Below are 20,593 nucleotides of genomic sequence, written 5' to 3'. Positions count from 1 at the left end.
TTATTATATATAATTACAAGCCAGTAGATCAGGCATGTCTAAAGTACGGCCCGGGGGCCAATCACGGCCCAAGGTCCATTTATTTATGGCCCCAAGCTTCCATCTTAAATTGTGTTATTTATAGCAAAGACTTTAATCACCTTCTGAATCATCTGTACATTTGCAGTTTCTTTCAAGCGCACAAACAAAACTAAAGTCAATCCAGAAACGTCTCAAAAAGCTTCATATGGACTACCCGTCTAAAAGCCAAAGCACTGAGGATTCTGCAAGACGGCAATAAAGAAGAAACACAAGAACTCTTAAAGCTGACAGGTTTTCAAATTAATGTTTTCATCATGATGTGAAAATGTTCTTGATGAACACTAAAAGTTCAGAAGACACAAAAGAGAACACAAGACAAGATCAAAATTATGAAATCGTACAGAAAAGGGAAATTTTATTCATAAAAATTGTTCTGAACCCAGGAAAGTAATTATTTTGTTATAATGTTTTTGTCTGCTGGTCAGAAAAGTCTTAAAAACCACATGAAAAAGAAGTGTGATGAAATCCAGATTGTGATCCTGCCATAGGAAAATAATGAGACAACATTCTTCCCACATTGCCGACCCTTATGGAAAACATTTTCCTCCAAAGGAAGATAAAGTTTGCTAATGTTTACGTGGCTTGTGGAGAACTGAGGACTACCTAGTTACTGTTTTATTGAGAAAAAAATTGAAATAATTGTTATTAAATAGATATTTCATATAGAACTTTTGTGCATCCTAAGTCAGAGTAGGAGCCACTGGCCCTGAGGTATTCTGACAACGTCATATGTGGCCCTCTTTGAAAAAAGTTTGGGCACCCCTGCAGTAGAGCTTCAATTTGAAGGAATTTGTAACACTTGAAATGCACAGTAGAGGGCAGCACCACGTCATCACGCTGTACGCTGCCACACTCGGGAGGAAGAGGAAGAACGTAACCTCGAGAGGGTGAACTGGGAGGTCCATCTTATTTACACCGGGCAGATCGCTCACATTTGGGCCTGTTGGAATTTTTGCGACAATAAAAGTTGAAAGCTGGGTAAGTTGGCTGGTTCGATCATGTAACAACGTTTGGATACTTTAACTTACAGGCAGATAAATCTCGAAAACCGGCTGATATTTATTGTGAAGCTTGTTTTTCTAACGATGCGCCATATTGTATTTCAGTGTAGCTCCTAGCCGCTAGCAGGTTTTAGCTGAGCGAGCTAACTGTGCCTCATTAATCCTTTGGCGTTACTTGCGCCACATACCTAAGATTGTATGAATAATCTTAGTTTGCATAAATGACTGATTATAGAGAGCAAGGATGAACAGAAACGACAGGTTTATAAAAGTAAAAACGGTAGGAAAATAACGCAAGCTAGCCTTCTGATTAGCATTATCTGGGCTATAATCCATGATCTATTGAAACCCTAACAATGTTGTTTTTGTGCAAAACTGTGTCTTGAGAAAGTCCTGAGACATTTCTGTATAGTGTAAGGTGTATACGGCACTGCAAGTGTGAGATCAGGTTAGACATAGCTCTTTATTTGTGGATCATAATGTGTGTTTTCATCTCTCCTTTGAAGGTGTTCAGAGATGAGCAGTTCAGAGGAAGTGTCATGGATCTCCTGGTTCTGTGGACTAAGGGGGAATGAGTTTTTCTGTGAGGTGAGCTGCCTAAATTCCTGCCTGATCGGTCTACATGCTTATAGTTTCCATCCATGCATTTAATTATTAATATAAGGTTTAAGTAAAGGCAGGACTTGAGGTTGTTAAGGAGAACCTTAATAGATAGGGGTGGGAGTTGATACCATTCATAATACTTATCACAGTACAGCATACTGCATTTAATCAATATATTGCAAAAGAATGATGTAACGATATGTCAGGATATCTAATTAACTGAAGGATAAAAACTGCTTGTTTAAAGGACAAAGTTACAGCTGCAAAGTAGGGATACACCAAAATGAAAATTCTTGGCCGAAAACCGAAAATAAGGAAACCAAGGCCAAAAACTAAAACACTGAAAGAAAGTATTATGCCAATTATTAGTAGGGGAGACCGAGGACAGTTGTAACATTTCACTCCTTGGATTTGAGATTAAGCCATGCATTTTCTGTTTGTGTTGCACAGGCATTTTCTAGGCCCTTTATTAGAAGACACTTGAAGCTAGTTTGTATAGCAGTTTGAACACACTGGGTTAAAAGAGCTCAAAGTTATAGACAGATATGTCAAAAATGTTACAACTGTCCCCGGTCTCCCCTACCATTGCATTTATGACTCTGACTGTGTACTAACCTCACTAAAATCCAGGATCTCATTGAACATATCAGACAATGAGGGTGCATGCCCCTCGTCTAGTTCAGAGAGACAAGTCTTTTTTTCTGCGCTCTGTTCTCCTTCTCCTTCGCTGTGCGCGCTTCTCCGTCTACAAGCGGGTTCTCCGCATCCATCGTGGCCTGGATCATTTCTTGTGCATGCTCCTTTCATTCACAAATCCACTAATGATCTTTATAACATGGATCAAGTACAGTCGCGATGAAGTGCAGAGGATCCGAATAGATCTCAGTGAAACATGTGCTGACAGACTCTAAGAGTGTACTTTTCATTGTTTTCATTCCGTGGTCCGTCTCAACCTCTTTGCCTAGAAGACGCTTTAGTGCTGCAATTAAAGGAAGAACGTCTGCAGACATGTTGGCCCTTACCCAGACAAGCAGCGCACTGGCCGCGGATTTTGCTTGCGTCATCACAACAATCGGTTTCTTTCGGCCGAAACTGAAAATGCACTTTTTGGCCATTTTCGGCCAGAAATTTTGGGTGGCCGAATATTCTGTGCATCTCTACTGAGAAGCATTCCTCCCAGAAGCATTTTCAGTAAAACAATCAGTAACGATCATGTAGGACTCCGTAGCATTTTAAGTCCACCCATCATTGGTGAGTGGAACTCTCTCTGCAGACTTGAGTGAGTCTTCCATCTTTCTTCTTGTCTCAGCATCAACAGCTTGTTCTCTAGTTCATCTTAAGAGCGATCAGCGCGTTTCTAACTCTTTACCACCGCTGTCTCTCATCCAACCGTCTTCTTCTGGTATTAAGACGCTGTCAAGTTCTTCTGCGGTTAATCAACTGATGTTCACGTTCTTCTCATTCATGCCATCTGCATGGAGTCATTAAGTAGTGACACGGGGAAATCTAGTACTGTCTTTTTCCAATTAAAATATCAATATTCAGCCCCCTTATATTTACACTTGTATCACACCGGTCAGTGCAACGATAAATTGCCATATCGACCCCTATTAATAATCCTATAATGCACAGCAGTGAGCCGGTTTTATCTTGCATACTGACTCACACACTGTCAGCTCTAGTTCTGATCCAAGACTACACATGACATTACAGGTCCTGCATGATCTAAAAGACTAAAGTCCCAACACGTTCATGAATCTGTGACAGGAGATCAAAAAAAGCACAAGTGGTTGTAGGGACTTTTTAAAGCCACATAAGCATAAGTAAAAGCAATGTCAAGCAACTGGAAAAATCATGATTTGTTTAGATTTAGAGATGTTCCTTTTTAAAAAAGTTAAATCAAAGTCAGATCATGTAAAACAGACAATCTCAGGGTTTAGATGCTCTGTTTTCAATTTATTAACAAATAACCTTCTACATTTTAAAACAATTGACTCATCACTGTTTAAAAAGTGAACCCATCCTGTCAGATTTTCACCAAGCTAGGATCTTATAGAGTAATAAATGTTTGTCTAACATCAAATTTCTGCACGTGAAGGTGGATGAGGACTACATCCAGGACAAATTCAACCTGACAGGACTCAATGAGCAGGTTCCTCACTACCGCCAGGCTCTAGACATGATCCTGGACCTCGAACCAGGTCTGTATACTATGTTACCTACTCTCATTGATTTACATTGTAACAATATTTGGATATGAACCCAAACATGCAGAAGTTTCACTCGGCATTGAATGCTGCGTGTTGATGTGTACCTCAGTTTAAGTTGTTGAAGGAGTTGTATTCAGCAGAGCAGCATCAGCTTTCCTGTGCTGCTTTTTTTAATCTGTCATATGGAGTCCTGTTTCACATGCCGTCTTATAAATACAGGTGAGAAGGAACATTTGATCTCAGCTTCCTTTTTTAAGTCTGTTTAGCCGCTCAGGCTCTTTTTAGATCTTTGCTTCTCTTTTTTACGCTCCATTTGAAGCAGCAAGGAGAAGTTTCTCTGTTTATTTTTGGTGTTTCCTGTCATCTTCAGTAAAGCTTTGCATCCCTGTAAACTGTCACAAAAAAAGCACACTGACTATGTTTTCATTGCTCCCTGTTTTCAGATGAGGAGCTCGAGGACAATCCCAACCAGAGCGACCTGATCGAGCAGGCGGCCGAGATGCTGTACGGCCTCATCCACGCACGCTACATCCTCACTAACAGAGGCATCGCACAGATGGTAGGAATCAGCTGCATCTGCACAAATCCATTCTCCCTGTCTGCATCAGAGGAGCTGTTTTTCCATTAAGGCTGTCTTTACGGGGCAGGAAATGACCTACTCTGTGTCAGCTATCACACAGGGATAAAGCTGGATTTAAGAGCAATGCATATGAATGTGAATAAACATTTTATACACTTCATTACGATACTCGTGTAAATGAAAGCGTCTACAGTTCAGTGACTTACAGCAAACAGATTAATAACTCCTTTGAAAAGATGAGTGGACTGGGTCTCACATCAGAAGATATAATCAACTTTAAAGTTCTTACAAACGTCTCTAATTAAAGGCCTTGTAGGTCCAATAACGTATTAGCATCTTGTGATCTTTATTATAATCTCATTAATGATAATTTTCTCCTGCTGTGCTTTCTCCACCCGTAATGTTTTTATCCTTGAGAAGCCGTCTTCAACAGCCCCTCTTCTTAAAAGGAGGATAGTTTCTCCCTCTGGTTTTGTTTGTTGACACTTTTTGAATCTTCTTTTGTTCCCTGCAGTTGGAGAAATATCAACAGGGAGATTTCGGCTACTGCCCCCGGGTCTATTGTGAGAATCAGCCCATGCTTCCTATTGGTGAGTAAAAAAAATTTACTCATAATATACTTCAGAAATAATAATGAACTACAGTGTGTACATTACTTTCAGTGCTCAGAGTTTGAAGCCAGAAGTCTACACAATGATGTTTTGTTTTGAGAGAAGTGTGCTCCTTTTTTAAAGCTGTTAATCAAAGCTGTCTATTTTTACTTTGTCACTTACCCCAAGGTAAAAATAGAGTTTAAAATGTGCTTCATTTTCACAGTAGTTGTAGTGTCGTGGTGACTCACACCAGACGCTGAGTAATGCCACAGTAAGCAACATGTCGAGATAAAACAGAATAACTTAAGCTGGTTGTCTAAGCCTCTTTCTTCACTCGCAGGTCTGTCAGACATCCCGGGAGAAGCCATGGTGAAGCTGTACTGTCCTAAATGTATGGACGTCTACACACCCAAGTCCTCCAGGCACCACCACACAGATGGAGCCTACTTTGGCACTGGCTTCCCCCACATGCTCTTCATGGTTCACCCTGAATACAGACCCAAGAGGCCCGCCAACCAGTTTGTCCCAAGGTTAGTGCCACTTGGTGTAGACTGCAGGGGATCCACTGCAAACCCCTCAGTGATTCAAAAACATCTAATAAGGCTCAATTCTTAACTTCTATGTCAGCCTACACTGGTTCCATTTTAGCTTTGACTGACATTTGAGTTCCTTTTTAGAAGGGCCCGAGCACTGACACGCAGTGGTGGCGAGGCCCTATTGTATCCCCAAGGATCGCTATGATTTTTCCGCCGCTTAAAAGCTAAATGTGCATGCCTCAATGTGGCTGAAAACTCGCCAAACTTTGTCCACAATTCTGATTTATGAATTTATTGCTTTACCACTCCATAGCGCCCCCTAATGACTTAAAAGGCCAGCCGCTCATGCTACTTTCACCTACATGCATGATATTTGTTTGCATATCTACCATCCCAAGACTTAAAAAACAGTCTACAGGCATTGTGGGGAAATCCCAACAGGAAGTGCAGAAATTTGACTTGAATGTCTGATGTTGGCGATTCGCAGGGTACGCATTTAAGAGATGATGGGCCTTTTATCCGATCAAGTCCAAACCACACACATTTGTAGGAAACACATTGACGATTAAAAGTTATCAGAATAATGTTGCAAAATCAAAAAATTGTGGGCGTGGCAGACATTCAGGCGATGCATCAAACGCACATGTCTCACCAAACACAGAAAATGCAATTTGGGGGGCTTTAAAATGCACAAAATCTCACCACATTGGTCTTACCCATCGGCCCCCTAAAGGGAGAAAAAAAGGGGGTAAAATAACCCTTCTCGTAGAGTTTTTTTTTAAGCTACATGCATGATGTCGGACATGCTCATTAAGGGCATCTGGACGCACAAAAAAGCCTCTTGCACCCATATCCTAAAACCAACAGGGGGCCTTATTAGAGCCCGAGCACAGACACGCAGTGGCGGCGAATATCTCCAAACTACCGCAGCTGAGCAGGTCTTATATGATCACAGTCTGGTTTAGCTAACTTCACTGACAGTCATAGCTGCAGCAGAGAGCTCATTACATTCTGTTTATCACCTTCTATCACATTTAGCTTTGTGCTTTATTAAAGCAACAGACTTCTGTGGATATATAAACATTCTTCATTGTTTCCAAACCGAGGAATACTGGGAAACATGCCTTTGCTCCTGTGTTGTATGTATCTGCTTGAGAGGGGAGAGGTTTTTCTTCTTATCAGAATGCTGTTGAGCTCATACTTCCAGTCAACCGAAGGATGTTATTTTTAGTCAAAGAGTTAATAAAGTTTCCTCTTTTTACTCATAGATGAATCATTCAGGCAATCTGAACGCCACAGTGCGTGAAGTTAAATTTAAATTGTAGGAAGACCAAACTTCAATAAATCATCTGATAGACAAGTCACAACAACATCATGCGACTCATCAGAAGAAGGCTGCGGGAAGTTTGTAGTGGAAACATGTCATGGTAAAAAGAAAACACACTGGTGTAGTAACAACAACTGACTTACAACAGTAAACAGTGTGAGACCTAATGATCCTTTTTGGACCAGCCAGTGGCGTGTATGTCGCTCCATGTACCTTTTACCATGAGGAAACACTTTGAAGGCCTAACCTGTTCCTATCAAGATGTAGTGAGCCAATTTTTTTACCAGGATATTTACGCTGTGTATAGATGGTTGGCTCCACGTGGTGACGTGATTGAGAAATGTGTTCTTCTGTGTCACCGACTGTCTACAGAGGCTAAGCTATCATAAGATAAGATAATACTTCATTGATCCCGGGGGGAATTTGGATGTTGCAGCAACACAAACACAGTAGAAAGTTGTAGAAGAAGAATAATAGTAGAAAAAAAGAGATAACAGGCTAGCCATCAGCTCTAAACAACCAAACTTTCAATGCACATGAAGATGGGTGAGGAGGGGAGTCAGATTATCTTGAAAAGAAAACCTTGGTCACGTGACTCCAGCTGTCCAGCGGTACATTCTGAAAAAGCAGCCGGTGGGTGTTAACGGGCGAGAGAGCATAGAGCTGGACAGCAGCTGATCGGATATGGATATGGTGGAAGTCCAATTGTAGGCTCCCTGTTATCAAAAGCAAGTTCTCCACTTACACTACCGGTCAAAAGTTTTAGAACACCCAATTTTTTTCCACTTTTTTATTGAAATCCAAGCAGTTCACGTCCATTGAATAGCTGTAAATGATACAAAGGTAAGTGGTGAACTGCCAGAGGTAGAAAAGATATGGTAAGATTACTCAAAACTGAAAAAAGAATGTACATTTCAGAATTATACGGAAAGGCCTTTTTCAGGGAACAAGAAATGTGTTGCTGTTCTGCAGCAATTGAGGTTAGTCAAGCCTTGAAAGTTGGTGCTACCAATTCTTACAGGTGTCCCAACTGTCCTTGATTACTTACAACTAGGGATGGGTACCGAATTTGGTACTTTTATAGGTACCGACCGAATTCCGTCGGTACTACCGAGTACCGACTCACGTAAAATCAAACGGTACCATGTTTGGGTACCTGAACACATCCCTGTGACTGTGAGGGAGTGGAAGAGGAGGCGAGTTTCCATACTTTCGCCCTGTAATAAAGTTAGAGACTGACCGGGTGGACGTCTCTGCTCTCTGCTCTCTGCTCTCTGCTCTCTGCTCTCTGCTCTCTGCTCTCTGCTCTCTGCTCTCTGCTCTCTGCTCTCTGCTCTCTGCATCTGCGCGGGAGCGCGCCAAACGGAGCCTGCAGCTGACAGGCGCGCTCACTCAGCGCGAGGCAGAGCTGCATGAGGATTAAGTTTATTTTATACAGTCTATGGTTGAGACTGACCCTCTCGCTCCGACTACCTGCCCTGTTTATAACCGTTCCTGTGTGTGTGAATACCCAACAAGTAAGTTGTGTGTCCTGTTATTATAAAGAGACAGAGAACTGACTTTTTCCCGTCTGCAGGCGTTCACGTGTGTTCATTGATAAACTCCCGAAAGAGCAATTAGACGCCACGAGCACGTGTCAGCTAATATATCTAATCACCTATATAATCCTGTTTCTGTTCATTTCATGCTAAATTAAATAAATATGTTGAATTAAACAAATTTGAGATTTTTTTTTTAAATTAACATTTATTACCATATAAAAACACAAAAGTACCGAAAATTGGTACCGTTGAGTACCGGTACCCATTCCCAGGTACCGGGTATCGGTACCGTATCGGTTCAAATGTGAAAGGTACCCATCCCTACTTACAACCCCCCTCTGTCTGCACAAAAGTAGTGTTGGAACACACTGTGGTACCATACCCTTGTGAGCAATATTTGAACAGTCTTTTACTCCAGAACGTAATGTGTTGCTTAATAAATGGCAAGAAAAAGGTGCCAAAGGTGGCTACTTCGATGAGTCAAAAGTTTAGACTACATTTTGGTTTATGAATTGATTCCATGATTTATTTTTAAAATTTAATTGTTTAATTGTTCGATGTTTTCATTTCAGAGCACACTGAAGACATTGAACTGCATATTTTCAATAAAAAAACTTGAAAAATTGGGGTGTTCTAAAACTTTAGACCGGTAGTGTATATACTCCACGGATATTTTCAACTTAAGTTTCTCATTAAACACTGAGACTCAAAAGCATCCTGACTGATGTTGTTTCTTCACATCAACTTTATGACACATGTAATGATTACATGAACACAGCTCAGTGAACAGGTCTGACCAGCGTGATCACTTTAGGACACTTAAGATAAATTCTGTTTACATCCTCCTCTGGCTCCTCTGCGTTTTGTTGACAGATCATGACAGCATCAGAGTGGCGTGATGGGAACAGCGAGTGCCTGAAATCTTTCTTCCCCATTTTCTCCCTGAAAGCAAATACACCCATGATTATGATGTCAATGCCCTCATCAATTTGAGTGTGTGTTTGTTTGTGTTAATCCTGTCAAGTTTGTTTGACTCTAATGTTTGTAGTTTCTGTTATTTAAACGTGGGAACTGTTCTTCTCTTCTCTCCAGGCTGTACGGGTTTAAGATCCACCCCATGGCCTACCAGCTGCAGCTGCAAGCCGCCTCCAGCTTCAAGAGCCCCGTCAAGGCCATCCGCTAGACGAGGAGGAGGGTTCTTCAACACAGAGAGAGAAAGAGAGAGAGAGATAGAGGAAAGAATTTTGATCAGAAGGGGAGGGGTCACCTGCACTTCACAAAGCTTTGCAGGTGCCCCCTCCCCCGCCTGAAGACTGTATTATTTTTGGTTTAGATTAGGGCAAATGAAAACGTGTAAGGATTTTTGAGTGTGAGAGAGAAAAAAAGACGCACAGCCATTATCTTAAACACACACACACACACACACACACACACAGACATACACACACAGACATATTCTGCCACACACACGGGATTCCATGCACATACCTTACCAAACTCATCAGTGCCAAAAACAGGAGGTGAGATAAGAGGAAGCCGAACAAGGGGATTAACGCTGCTTCACTCGCATTACAAAGCACACTGATGAGACGTGACGTAATCAGTGACACCACGGGAACATTTTCCCCAGCAGAGAAGTTTAAAGTCAGAGCCGTTCAGCTGAAGAAAGCGACATTTTTCTGAGCTTGTTTTCACCTCTGGCTCTGTTTGTTCTGTATTTGGCACAGTTTGGTTAAGAGTGGTGGTAAACCCTCCGTCTTTGAAAGCCTGTTACCCCCTCCCCTCGCCCCCCTTCAGTGCATGTACACTCAGGCTGGCACTCGCAGAGACAGTTCGGACGGTGGAGGTGGATGTTTTTTGTGTATCAGTTGTCAAATTTGGTTCTTTGTTTTTGTCTAATCTTTTGTACAAGCATTCTGTTGAATTTGCCTTAAGATTCAGAGAAAACCCAGATTGTTTTTTGTTTTTTTTTAGGAGGCACAAGCATTTATTTCTTCATGTTTTCAGCTGTAAGAGAACATTAAGTAGAATTAAATGAAACTAACATGAATTTCAGACAATTGTAATCATCCCGAGTCATTTTTCCAGCTGTCTGTGCATGTGTCAAACAACTGTTTGTAATGGTACTCAAGTGAAAATATAACCTGTGCAACATTTTTCTGAGCAGCATCCTGCTGCATCTGCGTTTGTATTGTCACCCTTTGCCCCGTAGCTTTATCTCCTTTGAAGTAATAGTTTGACGTTTTCGGAAATACGTCTATGTGCTGAGAGTATAGATGAGAGGATTGTCACTACAGGATGATAGGTGTACACTACCGCAAGTGGCCAGCCAGCTTCTCTTCTAGCTCAAAGGTGAGAAATTGGAAAACTGTTTGCCTGACTCTGTCTGAGCAAAATCCTCCACGTATATTTTAGTTTTTTTCAATTAACAAACAAGGCCAATAACGGGGGGGAGGAACGTGCAGCTGCAGACAGGGTTCAGGCAGTTTTCCTTGTTCAATCCAAGAAATAGTCCAGATCTAAAACCATCAGTCGCACATTCTTAAAAACCACGACTTGCTCACATATAGCATACATGTTGATTTTTGAGCTTCAGAGCTGCTACAGCTCACTAAAGCTCACCAATTAATCCAGTACAGTTTATTTTTAATCTGTACAACATTTCTGAGGAATAGTTGGCCTCATAGTCAACATTAAAACAATGCAAGGTTTACATGTTTTTTACATTTTAAACAAGACGCATCATAACTGGTGAGAATGTGGTGGGCTAGCTGTGTCTTTTTGCTGAGCTGACTGACCTCTTGTGGAAGCTGTAGGTTTCAGTTGTTTCGTTTATCTCTTTGTCTGAGAGCAAATATTTCCGAAAACGTCAGATTATTCCTGTAAATAATCCAGGAGGAGACTCAGAAAGAGGAATTAAGACAATCTGAATCCTTCAGCTCACTCCACCACTGCACTGATCCTCCTGCTGTCTCTCCACAGCACAGTCTCCTTATTTATGATCACGTTTAGAGACAGACAGATAGACAGACAGACAGACAGACCACCAGCCGCCTTCTTGGTTTTGTTTCTCTTTGAAGCCCCAGGGCAGATACTCGGTCGCCCCCCCTCTACTCCCTCATCTCTTTACTTCAGACTTCTCCTGTAGTGTGACTGGAACAGGTTGTTGTTTTTTTGGATTACACAATACAAGAGGAAAGGTATTTATGTGTCCAGATTTTAACTAACATTTGTCTTTGTTGTTGTCGTCTTTCTGCTACTGTGGAAGGGTGAGCAGGATTCAGAATTCTCAATAAACTTATATTTTCTTTTCATACTCTTTTTGTCCCTTTTTCTCTTTAAAACCACAGTACCACCCTCCCACCACACAGTGTCAGCAGAGAGCTTTATTCTCTACATGGAACTCTGGCTCTATTTCTATAAATTAAATATTAGACAAGAAGAGATCATAAAACAGAAAAAATATGAAACCCCATGCACAAAAATCTTGTGAATTCTTCTGTGTGGTTCTATGCTTCGTTGGAGGATTTCTTGTGGCGTCAGAGGCAGAGATGTCTGTTCTGGGTGTGGTAACAGGGACACTTCACATGACTCTGAGTAATAGCCGATGAAACACGCACAAACACACAAAACAAACCAATACAGTGTGAACAGAAGGACGTGATCATAAGACCTCAGTCATGATTATGCAGTTATTTATAAATCAACTCTCTGCCCGGCCCTTTGATATGCAACTCATTAGATTTCAGCTTGGATACAAAAAAAACAGGCCACTTCTCTGTGGGGTTTAAACAACTACACACAGAAAACACCTTGAGACAGACATCTTGGGAAGCCTTCTTTATGTATGACTCATAAAAGCTGTTTTTCTTCTCTGCATGCCGTCTGCCTCTGGCAAAGTGACTGGCAGGGCTGAGTTTCCTTCATGTGGCTGAACCCTGTCAGTTTTTCCAGAGGGAGCAGAGAAGGAGGTTCCTTCATGACTCAGGATAACCTCAAACCACAGCTTAGGACCTGCCCTGCTCCTGCACCCTTCCCTGGTTCATTCAGTAACTCCTTACTTTAAGAAGAGGAACCCCTGTTTTATTTTTACAGTAGGTCAACGTCGCCTAACATCCAAACTTTGTCTTTCTTAGTGGTGTTGGGGCTGAAAAGACAACCCCCAGATGTTGCAACAGGATGCACCAGACACTGTTTGTAGAGTAATAATCATGTCAGTGCTCATACTGCAGTCATGTGAAATGTTCAGCCCCGGCTTTGCCACACCCAGAGGACACATTGCACCATTTTCCCCTCTGGGATTTCTTTTGGGAATCCTCATCACGACTATAAAGGAAATATGCCCGCCACTGATACTTAGACCACACCCAAAAGCACTCGAAACACGTTTCTTTATCAAAAATGTGCCTTTTTCAAGACTTCATTCTCCACATATGATGCCTCACTTTGTGCAGGAGTAAATTTGAAATCCTAGTACAGATTGTTTTCAAATCTAATGTAAGGGTTAGCATTGATTTTGCCTCCTGGAGTAACCCCAGCACGTTGTAAACCCTTTTAGAAGTTTCTGGTTTTGTTGACTGACACTGAAGATCTCTTGATTCCAGAGATATTCACCTTATTGTTTGAAGATAACTTTTGGAAGAAGTTAAAGCCCCTCCGTTTTGATTTGTATCAATCAACCTTGCACATTTAATCTGCCGTGTTCTCCGCCCAAGCTGTCATCCTGCCTCAAATTCATGATTTTGTGATGGATTGTGACTCATCCAATGCAGGACATTAACGTTATGTTTTCAGCTGCTCCTGTGTAGCTTCCGCTCTGAGTCATTGCCTTGGTGGAAAATAATCCTCTCCCAATTGGCAGGTTCCTCTCTTCTGTGCTCAGTTTTCCCTTCATAGTTTTCCATAAATTCTTGCATTGATTGTACCCTGCATGCTAACAAGCCTTCTAGTGTTTTCTGCGGAGAAAATCCCATTAGCATGATGGCACAAATAGACCCTAACCTAATTTCATAGTCTCATAACCACTCTGTCCTAGCTCATGTGAGATTTTTGCTATTTCTATGTTTGTTTTGTTCTTTTTCAAAACTCTGGCGATTTGAGCATCGATCATCTGATGTTGAGGCAAGATCTTGAGAAAATATCAGGAATAATTGTACAGCTGTCTCAGTAATCACCTGGCTGTTTTAAATTATTGATTCTTATTGGTCAAAGAAACACATAATAATGGTAATTATTTCTAGCAGAAGCTGATTACACACCATATCAAATCAATCCACAGAAAGAAGGACATATTTCACCTCTGCCTGTTGACACTGTGGCAAATACACAAGTGTCTATTAGCTTTCTAAATCAGTGGGCTAAATCAGGGGTTCCCAAACTTCTCAGTCCACTACCCAAGAAATAACAGTGCCAGAGAATGCAGACCCTAGAACTAGTATGTCTGTCATGTCTGTTTTTAATGCAGTGACTTCCACTACAGAGTCATGTCTGTGTTTAATGCAGTGACTTCCACTACAGAGTCATGTCTGTGTTTAATGCAGTGACTTCCACTACAGAGTCATGTCTGTGTTTAATGCAGTGACTTCCACTACAGTCATGTCTGTTTTTAATGCAGTGAATTCCACTACAGAGTCATGTCTGTGTTTAATGCAGTGACTTCCACTACAGAGTCATGTCTGTGTTTAATGCAGTGACTTCCACTACAGAGTCATGTCTGTTTTTAATGCAGTGACTTCCACTGCAGAGTCATGTCTGTTTTTAATGCAGTGACTTCCACTACATAGTCATGTCTGTTTTAATTGCAATGAATCCACTACATAGTCATGTCTGTTTTTAATGCAGTGACTTCCACTACATAGTCATGTCTGATTTTAATGCAGTGACTTCCACTACAGAGCCATGTCTGTTTTTAATGCAGTGATTTCCACCTCAGAGTCATGTCTGGGGTTTTTTTGTAATGCAGTGCTGCCCGAGGGTCTGAAATTCAGGTACATCCAGTCTTAGTTGTGGTCCTTGTCCCTTTTGCACAGACGTGTCTCCAGATTCTCTGAATCTTTTAATGATGTTGTTACTGTTGACGATGAAATCCACTAATTCTGTGTCATTTTACTCTGAGGAACATTATTCTGAAACTGTTGAACTGTTTGCTCATGCAGCCTCTCACAGAGTGGTGAACCTCTTCCCATCTTTCCTTCTGAGAGACTCAGCTTCTCTGGAGTGTCCTTTTTAAACCCAGTCATGTTAGTTACTTTTTAACCTAGAATTAACCAATTTAATGCAATTTAACCTCATTCATTGGGAGATGTTCCTCCGGGTACATTTTTGAAATTACACAACTTTTTCAGTGTTTTGTTGTACTCCTTGTTCCAGCTTTTTAGAAACATGCTGCTGGCGTCCAATTTAAGATGAGCATGTATCTATCATAAAACAAGACAATGTTTCAGTTTTGACATCTGATATGTCGTCTGTGCACTATTTTCAACCAAATAAAGGTTGTAAATGATTTGCAAACAATCAATAGGTGTTTTTATCACAATTTTACGTATCGTCTCAACTTTTTAGGACTTGGGTTAGTTGATTATTGTTCTAATCATTTTGGACAAATAGAGCAAAAACACAACACCCATTCACTCTCAAAGGATCTTATTTATACCTTTTCTTTTGATCAGTCTCAAAAGTTTCTCCTTTATTTTCTATGTTAAGTTGATAGAACTATAACCTTTTATCTGTACTACTGAATATTTTGAACCCCCTACTTTTGTGCCTCCTCATCCTCATTCCCACTATTTGGATATCCTTGTTGACTTTGTTGTTACTGCAACGACTTGAGGAACAAGGATTAGTCTGGCTTGACTTCTTCGACACGCCCTCTTTTTCCAAGCAACAAGAGTTGAGAAACTGAGGATCTGTGGGCAAGACAATAGAAGCATTTCACCGGGCCCAAACAGCCTCCCTCACAGCAAAGTATTTCAAAACCATGACTCTGCCATTTCATAACCTTTCCCCCCTCCAGCACGAAACCAAACCAAGCCCCTTTTTCTCGAGTCCCATGCAGAGATAATCATTAAACAGCCCAAACAGATACTGCAAATATTCCCACCACCCAAAGAAACAAGAAGACGCCTGACGCTTTGTGACAGATGTGGACAAACCAACAGTGAAAATCTTAGTAATCACTCAGAGCATGACTCCACTTGTCAGTCATTCACTACATTCTTTGTCATCCCTTCATAATATCGTTTGCTAATACTCTGAGATAAACACATGTGCACACAGTAAAACTCCGGGACAAACTCTGGGCGAGACCAGACTTGTTTGTGTCAAAAAATATAACAGTTATAAACTCACTCCTTGAAATGAATTCAAGGGAAGTGCTTTATCACCACTTCTCAACCATCAGGCTCAGAATAGGAGGAAAGGCCTGCAGACACCACCCTTCCTCATTTTGAGCAGCAGAGAGAGTCTGTTCCAACATCATCTAACAACAAACAGTAACAAGTCTTTTTTCACTTCAGGTGAACATTATGTTATCCAGAAGACATACAGTAGTTCAATCTGTGGTATCTCTACAGATTAAATACACAACAAAGATGTCACTGTGGACTTTTTCTGACTAAACTTCACTCAAAATGTAAAGAAGCACATACAATCTTTAAAGCTCATGTGAGGGATTGTAAGTGTGTTATGCGAGACTGCTATTAATACTGATGACTCTATGAAGCTTACAGAAGTGAAAGGGATTATCAGAAATTACATTCATGATTGTTCCTTTTGATTTAGTCATTTGTATTACCTTTAAATGCTGTCACTCTATGTTATATTATTAACAAAGACTCAACATGAAGACAGTATGAGATCCAGTCCCATTTTACAGACAAGACTCAGTCTGATCTCATCTTAATTCACCATGAGCAGAACACTTTGCAGCATTTAGAAAGTTACAGCGGCAAGGACAAACCTCCATTAACATACAGAAACCTCCAGCAGAACCAGACTCATGTTAGACAGAGATCTGCTGAGACTGTTATTGGGTTGGAAAGAGGGATAGAGGGAGATGAAGAGAGAGAGTTGGTTCCTCATTTGGTACCTAGCTAAACACATTGTATTCAAGCTTGTATTATAAATGTTCTTCTCTAATTCCCTGTGCTTAGTTTCTCAATTCAAAGGAAACTAGGAGACCTCGTTTTACAGAGAAATTACTACAATCTGTCATAAAAGCAGAGACACGAATCAGATCAGCATTTCAATATGTAACTGAATATGTAACTAACATATGCACACAGCTTCTAACTTTGTCCCTTTGATACATTTAAAAGCAAAGCTAAAAATGTCTGGTTACTATGGACATGTGTTTGTGTGAGAAAATCAATGTCATGCACAGTGTGGGAAATTCCAGAGTTTTGCAGTTTTTCTATTTTTAATCTGTTTTTAGATGTTCAAAAATGTTTTCCATGGACTAAAAAGAGCAGCTCATGAGATGAGATGAAGGACCAGAAATGTGAGGATCCTTATGAAGCTCCTTATGATCCTTATGAGGGATAAACACTGTAAGGAAAAAATATACAATGTAGAGGTATTTGCCTTTATATTATATCATTAAACTAGCCCTCCTGCTCTCTGTTTTGAATGTCATGTGATCTCTCTGTCATCCACACAGTGAAACGCCACGAGTTAAAACCTGCAGATGATGAAATTATATCTGAGTCAACAAGGGGAATCAAGTTTTTCAATTTGAATGCTGCCAGAAAATTCACACATGATAGTTTGCGCCATGTGGTTAAATGTCATGAATGTGAATGTGTAGTTTAAGTTTAACCTTCGATTAATCACACTCTGCTCTGTCACAGTTATCTAACATCTGTCTGATGGTATCAGTCTGCTTTGACTGACATTTACAGTGCACACTAACGTGGGCCAACACTGCAGTCTACTTTTGTGGTACTGTAAAGACCATTCTGTTGTACTACCAAAGGACCAGAACAGACTGTGTTGGGACTTCTTTTGGTTGACCAGGATATCGCAGAGACAAAAGTAAATCCTCCACAGAATATCCTGGGTATGTTAGTGTGTGTTGAACCTCCTGTAAGAGGCCTGGATAATGTATGTAATCTGTGAACCTTGGCTTTACAATTGAGGTGATGTAGGTTGCAGCACCAGGAGGGAAAAACAGTCATTATCTCACTGTCAGAAGTGTAGCCGTCCCTCGAGAAAAAAAACCCCATATATGTTGATTTATTTTTCCTTGTCAATTAATCTCAGTAATGTGGACCTTTACTTGAACCATCAAAATATTTGGGGGGTATTCTGGGGTAAGTGGTGTCTTTTTTACAGAGGTTTTTTTTTTAATTAATTCTTAAAGCTCTTTTTCCTAATCTTCTCCTTCTAACAAAACTGTCCCTCTTCTGTCTTTTAACAGTCAAATGTGATGGGAAATGTGATATCATTCATCATGAATATTTTCTGTGAAAAGTGTTTAAAAAATGTTTTTTTTTTTCTCTCAACAAACTGTAAATCAGCCACCTTCTCACACCAGTCTCAGGTACTAACAATACTGTAAAGCCAACATTTTTTTTGTCAATGGTCTTGTTTGCTCCACCTCAAAGCAAACTAAAAAGTTTATGTTTAATTACTTTTTCAGTATAGCTGTTATTTTCTCTTGTCTCGATTTCAAAGGATGTAGGATCAGTAATAAGCTACCTTCCTTCACACTGATTAACCCTCCTGTGAAAAACTAATGTTGGTGCCCCCTTTGGAGAAAGCCATAAATCTTATCTAGTTGATCTTATCCTGTTTAGTATGTCAGAATGTTTTCTGATAAATAATCTTTTAATGCCTTGGGTCTATCTAATGTTCAAATAAACCTGTCACTAAGAAGCTTTGATGTGGAACATGTCAACAAAGGTTGTTTTGGTTAGCTTGCTGTAAAACCACCTCTGCGATGACTCAACACCTAGCTGCAACAGTGGCCAGTGCTGTCGTGAACGTTGGAGTATCCATGTCTCTCTGCAATATACCTAAACGCCAGCTGGCAGCATGATTTCTATGCTACCCCAGTTTCCAGTCCCGTGACATACTCTGCTTGTTTGTGCCAAGCGGCAACATTCAGCCTCGAAATATGAAGCTACTGTGGAAGTGTTAAAAACTGCAGTTCATCAAGTGTCCACTTGAGGCTGGCTGCAGAAGCACCGGGAATCCCACACACACCCATTCAAAGAAGCCAAATTAAATTTAAAGCAGAAACAAATATGTTTACAGCCTGGTTGCAATAACATTTGTAGTCTGAGTAGCTAATTTCTCTATGGAGGGGATGATTTTTTCATAATTTGTTATTTTTTAAGATAATAAACGTACGTTTTTCCTAATTTAGACTTGGCTTACTTGACTGACAGGCAAGCACCCTGTAGCTGTTAGTAAAAGGCTAAAGGCCCACCTTAACACCTCGTTTTGCCTCATGCTAGGTCATCCGAAAGTTTGGTGGATCTTCAAAACTCTGCTTCAGAAACAATGGGTGACGGTCATAGAATGTAGAATTAATGGACGTAGTGTCCGTGACGTCACCCATCTGTTTCTGAAGCATTGTTTTGAAGCCAATCGTCCGCAGGAGCCATATTGGAAATGCTGAACACAACTAAACGTCTGTCAAGCTAGTGTGAGGTAAAGAGGCAGGCTTTGAGCCTCCGAGCCATCAGCTATGGTGTTCCCAAAGGTCAGTCATGTCCTTAAATGGGCAAAGCTCGTAATCTTAATATATTCTGGACTGTATCGTTAGAAAAAAAATCCCCCCCTGTACAGTGTGTGCCGACAGAGAAATTAACTCTTCAGACTGAACCCGTTTATTGTACCAGGCTGTAAACGTGTTTATTTCTGCTGTAAATATCGCCTTTTTGAATTGGTGTGATTGTGGTTTCTGATGTTTCTGCAGCCAGCCTCAAGTGGATGCTCAATGAACTGCAGTTTATAACACTTACACATGGGCTTCATATTTTGAGACTGGAGGTTGCCACTTGATGACGGTCCATGTATTACATAGTGTATGGTTTGTGCACAAGAAATCATGGCGACTCTGAGCATCTTTTATCCAAATGTATTATGTTGGAGGTGGAGTGGACACATGTTGAACATCAGTTGATCATACTGCACTTGTTGCAAAAAAAGAAAAGAGGATGTTCAGAGGTTCCAGAAATATTGTAAATGCAGGACTCACAATGTTACTCAGCGAACCAATCACAGGGCATACGAGAGTCTAAACTAAAAAACTAAAAAATCCTCATAGGAGGTTTTCAGAGACTCATCATGAAAAGTCACTTTGCTTACAATCAAAACATTTGGAGATTCCCCGCAATGAAGCTCACTGATGGGATGTTCCCAGCTAGCAGGGAATGTTCTCACCACATTGGCTAACATTCCCTATAAGTTCTGATTGTGTTTCAAGACAAGGTTTTGAGTGTAACATTCAAAGAACATCTTAAGGATGTTTATCAATTTAAATAATGTTCCTTTATTGTCAAATAACACTTTGTCTTTAACATTCAGATGATGTTGTGATAATATTCTTTAATGTTACTTAATAACAAAGAAGCAACATTCTCAAAGCCCCATGTAAAAAATGTTTTCAGGATGTTTCTGACGCCTCAAATAATAAAAAAAAGATTTTAATTTAAGAATATTCTTGTGATATTTAATTAGAACAAAGATATCATGTTTGACCTTTAACATTCGAAGGATGTTTTGATGACATTCTTTGGGTCACAGATTATTGAATGTTTTTAGAGTACGTTATCTGAGAACAAATTGTGAACATAAAGAAAACTTCCCGCTGAGAATTTTTCAAGAACATCAGGGCAATGAACATTTTATGAATGTTATTAGAGAATGTTACTAGAGACCATTCTTTGAACACAAACTTTAAGCTTCCTGCTGAAAACATAACAGTAAAATTATCTGAAACATTAATGTTTTTAGAACAGAACATTGCTAGGTGGGTTACAGGCTTCCTAATCCCTTACCTGTGAATCCTAAAGTAAAGGGTAAAAAAACTGGGTGGATGTCCCAGGAGACCTCCTCCGATTGGATAACGGTGACGTTTGGACTGGGAGGGGGAGGATTATAAATACAGCGATGG

General features: G+C 40.4%; 1 protein-coding gene across 1 annotated transcript; it reads left to right on the top strand.

The window, feature by feature from the left end:
- Nucleotides 1–915: 915 nt before the first annotated feature.
- Nucleotides 916–11,788, top strand: csnk2b (casein kinase 2, beta polypeptide). The gene is made up of 7 exons (XM_034704489.1): nucleotides 916–1,059; nucleotides 1,589–1,670; nucleotides 3,784–3,886; nucleotides 4,339–4,454; nucleotides 4,990–5,065; nucleotides 5,409–5,598; nucleotides 9,565–11,788. Exons 2-7 carry the CDS (start codon nucleotides 1,599–1,601, stop codon nucleotides 9,653–9,655), a joined length of 648 nt encoding a protein of 215 aa, XP_034560380.1. The 5' UTR covers nucleotides 916–1,059; nucleotides 1,589–1,598; the 3' UTR covers nucleotides 9,656–11,788.
- Nucleotides 11,789–20,593: the final 8,805 nt, after the last annotated feature.

Source organism: Notolabrus celidotus, chromosome 16 (genome assembly GCF_009762535.1).
Source record: "Notolabrus celidotus isolate fNotCel1 chromosome 16, fNotCel1.pri, whole genome shotgun sequence".
NCBI classification, from domain to species: domain Eukaryota; kingdom Metazoa; phylum Chordata; class Actinopteri; order Labriformes; family Labridae; genus Notolabrus; species Notolabrus celidotus.
Note: the sequence above shows the minus strand (reverse complement) of the source record. Positions and strands in the feature narration are given on the sequence as shown.